Raw genomic sequence first — 5,354 nt, 5'->3', positions numbered from 1 at the left:
TTTTGGTGCTCACAAAACTCTTCTTGCTATTATAAATGTTTAAAACAGTTGTACTGTTTAATATTTTTGTGGAAACCGTGGAATTCTTTGATGTCTTTACTATCACTTTTGATCATTTTTTTTTAATTATAATTTTAATCTGCATTAAATACTTCTTTTGCAGAATAAAATAATAATAATAATAATAAAAATTACTGAGCCCAAACTTTTGAATGGAAGTATCTTTTATAGTCACCTTTTTCTCTCTAAACACATAAAAAAAAAAAAACATTAATCAAATTTTAATTTAACCAAGAATTAGTCATGAAAAAACCCCTTACAAACCATAATCTAGTCTCTGCTGATGGGATGGTTGAAACATTCAGAACACACTGTTCAAATGAACATTATTAATGGTGAGATGTTACTGCTGCAGAACCAGCTGACACAGTTAGAAAATAATGATACACAACCTGAACCTCAAATCATGATAGAGATGGCTGGCCAATGAGAATATTTCTTACCCTTTTTTGCATGTTCTATTTCACTCTCAATTAGATATAAATGCAAACAAAAGTATTTTATTGTGTAGATTTTTCAGTAAAAGTCAGTGATTTAAGCTCTTCAGTAACATCCTGTCTCCTCCCCTTTCACAATATAACCAGCAGCTGGATTGGAAAATATGCCCCCCACCTCAATCTCTCTCTCTTTCTTTCTCTCTCTCTGATATGCTGAGAACAGAAGGGAGGAGTTTTAATTTGAATCCTGAACTGTTGCCCTTCACAAAGCTCAGAGACAGCACTCTTGAGTGGATCGCTGTGGATTAAAACACCTGTCTGTGGGTTCACTCTTTCCTCAGGAAAGGATTTTTATGGCAAATTACTGTAAATAGTTGTTTACGGAAGTGAAAAGGAAACTGAAAAGAAAGTTTTACTACTGATGAGCACGGAGAACAAGTGTTGAACAGTGATTGGAAACCTAAAATGAGATGCATATCTGGAAAGGACCAGGGCAAGACAGCAAATGTCCAAGTATTTATTTTCTCTCTCAAAGGACAAAGGTAATGTTGTTGTAATTGAAAAAACATTTTTTTTTTCAAAACTGTTAAAGTGCTTAAACAGTATTATATTTTGGTAAAATGCATGTTTTATTAATTGAAAAAAATATATAAAAAATAAAACGTGCATATTCAATATTCATTATAAATACAAATAACACATTTTAAATAGTTTTTAAAAAATAGAATATTTTTAAATCCATAAAAAATAAATCTTTCAAACCTTTTTTTGACCATAGCTGTAATTGTATGAAAGTCATTCGGCGCTTTCTAGAATTCTTCTTTTAACATTTATGCTTAGGTATCTTCATTCTCAAAGTGAGGTAAATCATTGGGCGCAGTGTGTCGGGTGAAACATGGCTGGAAATAGTTTTTTACTACATCTTCTGCTCACTGCCATTGTGGGACAGGCTGCTAAAGCACAGGACGAGACTTCAACTGATATGGACATCCAAACAGCCAATCAGACTATAGATCCTTTGTTGATTTCTGTGACATCAGATGGGCCTCCAACTTTGACCCCACCTGCAGAGGTGGAGGAGGATACTGTGCCGTCCACTGGCACCCGCTGCCGGGGTTACTATGATGTCATGGGTCAGTGGGACCCTCCCTTTAATTGTAATGCAGGTATCTTCTTGTACTGTTGCGGCACCTGTTTCTACCGGTTCTGCTGTCAGTTCCGTCAGCAGCGGCTGGATCAGACCTCCTGCTCCAACTATGATACTCCAATTTGGGCCAACACTGGAAAACCTGTGGCCACCAACACTGAGGTGCAGCCAGACCATGAGCAGGATCGGACTCACATGATTGTGTACATCATCTGTGGTGTGGTGGCCATCATGGTCCTGGTGGGAATCTTCACCAAACTGGGGCTGGAGAAGAGCCGTGGAGGCCAGAACGACCTCAGTAACTCCAGGTGAGTAGAAATGAGCTCAAATCTATTGAGCTGCCAAAATGGAAAACTAAAATGGAACTTCATAAAACTTCATAGCCAGCAAATAGTGCTCCACACATGAAACCCACAATACTATAAAAATATGAAACACTCATAAATATTAGGTAAAACAGTCCTTTAATACTTTTTATTTATTCATAATTTGATATTTCACTTTGCTCGACCACCATCTTGGACATTTTCACAATACATTCCCTTGTCAAAAGGAATTACACTTTAGCATACTTTTTAAAAAAGTACTTATGGAAATATATTTTAAAAGTATATACATGCAAACTCAATGTAATGTTTTTGGACATTTAACTGCATGTTATTTAGAATTCAACAAAAATGTTTTATAGCTTGAATTTATATTAAATGCTATTAGTTGATAGTATTTTTGAACCACTTAAGTAGGACGTAAGAACATCTTTATATAAAGTCATAATTACCCTGAAATATCACTGAAGTTGCAAGCATTTGAAGTGACTGACAAGCATTTATGGTAAACTATACTTTAAAATATACTTTAATCATTTGTGTTGAAACATTTATGTCATGTATTTAAATTTATTTGTAATTACACTTGTAATGATTAAGCATTTAAACTAAATGTACTAAATTTAAACAAAATGTAACATCAAATAACACACTACAGTTAAAAACATCAAGTAAAAAGTATACTTTAAGTGCTTTAGCATGTTATGCTGTAATTACCGTAATTACCATAGGCTCGAGATGACAATACGTGACTTTCTATTTGGAGCTGTTCACGTCCTTGTACTGGGAATTATGTTTCTATAGCACCACTATCAATGCCTAAATTAATCTGAAGTGGTCAGGTGCTACAGCGGTCACGTAGAACAAGTAGGAGCTCTCAGAAAAGTCTCAATTTACTTACTGTAATTGTGAGTTCTACGAGGACATGAATGCATTTTACTTGTTGTAATTACAGTAATTTCAACAGGTTGTGAACACACCTTTAGATAACACATCAAAATACTTTAAAGCAGGGGTCTCCAAACTTGGTCCCGGAGGACCAGTGTCCTGCAGAGTTTAGCTCCAACCCTAATTAAACATACCTGAACCAGCTAATCTAGGTCTTTCTAGGTATACTAGTTGGAGCTAAACTCTGCAGGACCGAGTTTGGAGACCCCTGCTTTAAAGTAAAACTTTTAATTTAGCATTCTTACAAAGTGCACTTAACACAGTCATGTAAGTGTACTCTCTTTAAGTACACTTTTATTTCATTAATATTATCTGTATGCAGAGTTTTTAAAAAACATACTTGTAAGATTTGAAGTACATTACAAGTGCACATTTAACACAATTATGCGTACTTCATTTTCACAAGGGCTGACTTCTCTTCAAATTAAAAATGTAAGGTTGTCTTAGATTTTGCGTTAAAGAAAGCATCTTAAAGCAACATAAGTATGCTGCCTACCTTTTTTGGAAAAGCCTTTGCACTAGAAAGAAACAGACCTATGTCTTAAATTGCTGTCTAAGTAGACAGCTCACTAGGTTTTGGAACAGAGCTAAAGACTTACAGAAGATTAAATGCGTTTTTTATGTTTAAGGTGCTAATAGTGCGTTCAGAGTGTGTTGGTTAACCAAAGCTATTTTGGTCAAATATATTTTGTCCAGCCTTTACATCTGTATCACATACAGTAGCAAACCAAAGACCAAGTAACAGCCTCCAGCCAAGGCTAAAGCCATTAATATGCATGCTGCTCGTCTGAATTTAGTGTACTAGAGACAAAAAGAGTGGAAGAAAATTTTTAGAGTGTTGTCCTAAGGTTATTTTAATATTCATGGCATCAAGGCATTAAAAAGCTAACCCCATCCAACTTGAATATTTATTTCTTATGTCTCAGTTCCCCAGTTCTGCTTCTCTGTTCCTTTCCCTCCAAACGTCAAATTGAACCTTTTGTTCTCATCGTTCTAAATATTCAAAATCCCTTTCTGAATATCAAATTACCTGTCATGAGCAATATAACAAAATACAGAGAATGTATAATTCTCCCAGCGTTCTGCCGTAACCCCATTTTAGACAAGAAATGACCCAATAATGCAAACAGCCCTATCGAGATGAACAAATTTGGAGGACGAAAATACCCATCCGAAGATTAGCACTTTTCCGAGGTTAACACCTCTCCAAAAGCATTTCCCACACTCTGAACACTGCACACCAGATTAACTCTGCTTACAATATTAAGAGTTCTGCAAAAATGAACACTCTGCTTTAAGATTAAACCGACTCTTTTTGAGGCGACTGCTAGACTTCGCAGCTCTAGAGAACTAGTTTATGCACTTCCATTCACACCATTAAAAAGAAAACATTTTGCCCAGATGTCGAATTCATATTGAATTGGGCTCCTAAATAATTTCCCACTTCCACTTCCAGTCATGTCTTAATATTTAAATGCTACACCAGTGTATCATATCCCTCAGAACTCTCCAACTTAAGCCAAACGGAAGAGGAAAGCAGGTTTTATCTGTCAAGCTGAACTTAAACACTCCATCTTTGTAGTCATAGTTTTGTCATGCAAGCAAAGGAATGGCCTATATTCATTAAAAAGTTTGTCATTGCTGAACAATGATGGACATAAAATAGGGACAGAATAATATAGACAACACAGAATGTGAGTCATGATTATGTGAAACATAATTCACTGAGGATTAAAGCAGTGATACCGAAATCTATGATTCAGATCACATCTTAAACAGGATGCTGCGGCCAAAGGCAAGATTCTGTACCATACAATATCCCATCTACAGTTAAAGAAAATAATTCTCATGCGGGGCAGGGTGCTCAACCATATGGGTGCCCCGAGGGGCTGAAATCTTTGAGGTATCACATTTATATAACATGAGACCTTCTGGATCTGGCACAGATATTTTTTTTTAGTCAACTGGATTTTGAATGCAACTTACCCCATCAAGTGTTACATTGATAATTAGGTTGTATGATTATTGTAGATAAAATACTGTGGCAGAAACTACACATTCACATTTACTTAAAGGTCCCATGGCATGAAAATTTCACTTTATGAGGTTTTTTAACATTAATATGAGTTCCCCTAGCCTGCCTATGGTCCCCCAGTGGCTAGAAATGGCGATAGGTGTAAACCGAGCCCTGGGTATCCTGCTTTGCCTTTGAGAAAATGAAAGCTCAGATGGCCCAATCTGGAATCTTCCCTTTATGTCGTCATACGGGGAAAGGTTACCTCCCCTTTCTCTGCTTTGCCCGCCCAGAGAATTTGGCCCGCCAATGAGAAAATGAGCTACTACCGTGCGGGGCGAGCGCAATATTTTTTTTTCCTCAAGAGACATCATGGCTTGCAAACGAGCGAAACATGGCAGTTGGCTCGCCTCTCTCCTCCT

At 36.6% G+C, this 5,354-nt stretch overlaps 1 protein-coding gene across 2 annotated transcripts in view; it reads left to right on the top strand.

The window, feature by feature from the left end:
- Window positions 1-798: 798 nt before the first annotated feature.
- Window positions 799-5,354, top strand: part of shisa8b (shisa family member 8b) — a 34,724-nt gene continuing 30,168 nt past the window's right edge. Inside the window, exons 1-2 of one of the 2 annotated variants that reach the window (XM_016490936.1) lie at window positions 799-1,039; window positions 1,338-1,952. In XM_016490936.1, the coding sequence (XP_016346422.1) occupies window positions 1,393-1,952 (560 nt within the window). In that variant the 5' untranslated portion in view covers window positions 799-1,039; window positions 1,338-1,392. Of the gene's footprint in view, window positions 1,040-1,325; window positions 1,953-5,354 lie in introns of those variants that run through there. The other variant, XM_016490937.1, reaches the window with a different exon arrangement.

This window comes from Sinocyclocheilus anshuiensis, unplaced genomic scaffold (assembly GCF_001515605.1).
Source record: "Sinocyclocheilus anshuiensis isolate Anshui unplaced genomic scaffold, SAMN03320099.WGS_v1.1 scaffold726, whole genome shotgun sequence".
NCBI lineage: Eukaryota > Metazoa > Chordata > Actinopteri > Cypriniformes > Cyprinidae > Sinocyclocheilus > Sinocyclocheilus anshuiensis.
Note: the sequence above shows the minus strand (reverse complement) of the source record. Positions and strands in the feature narration are given on the sequence as shown.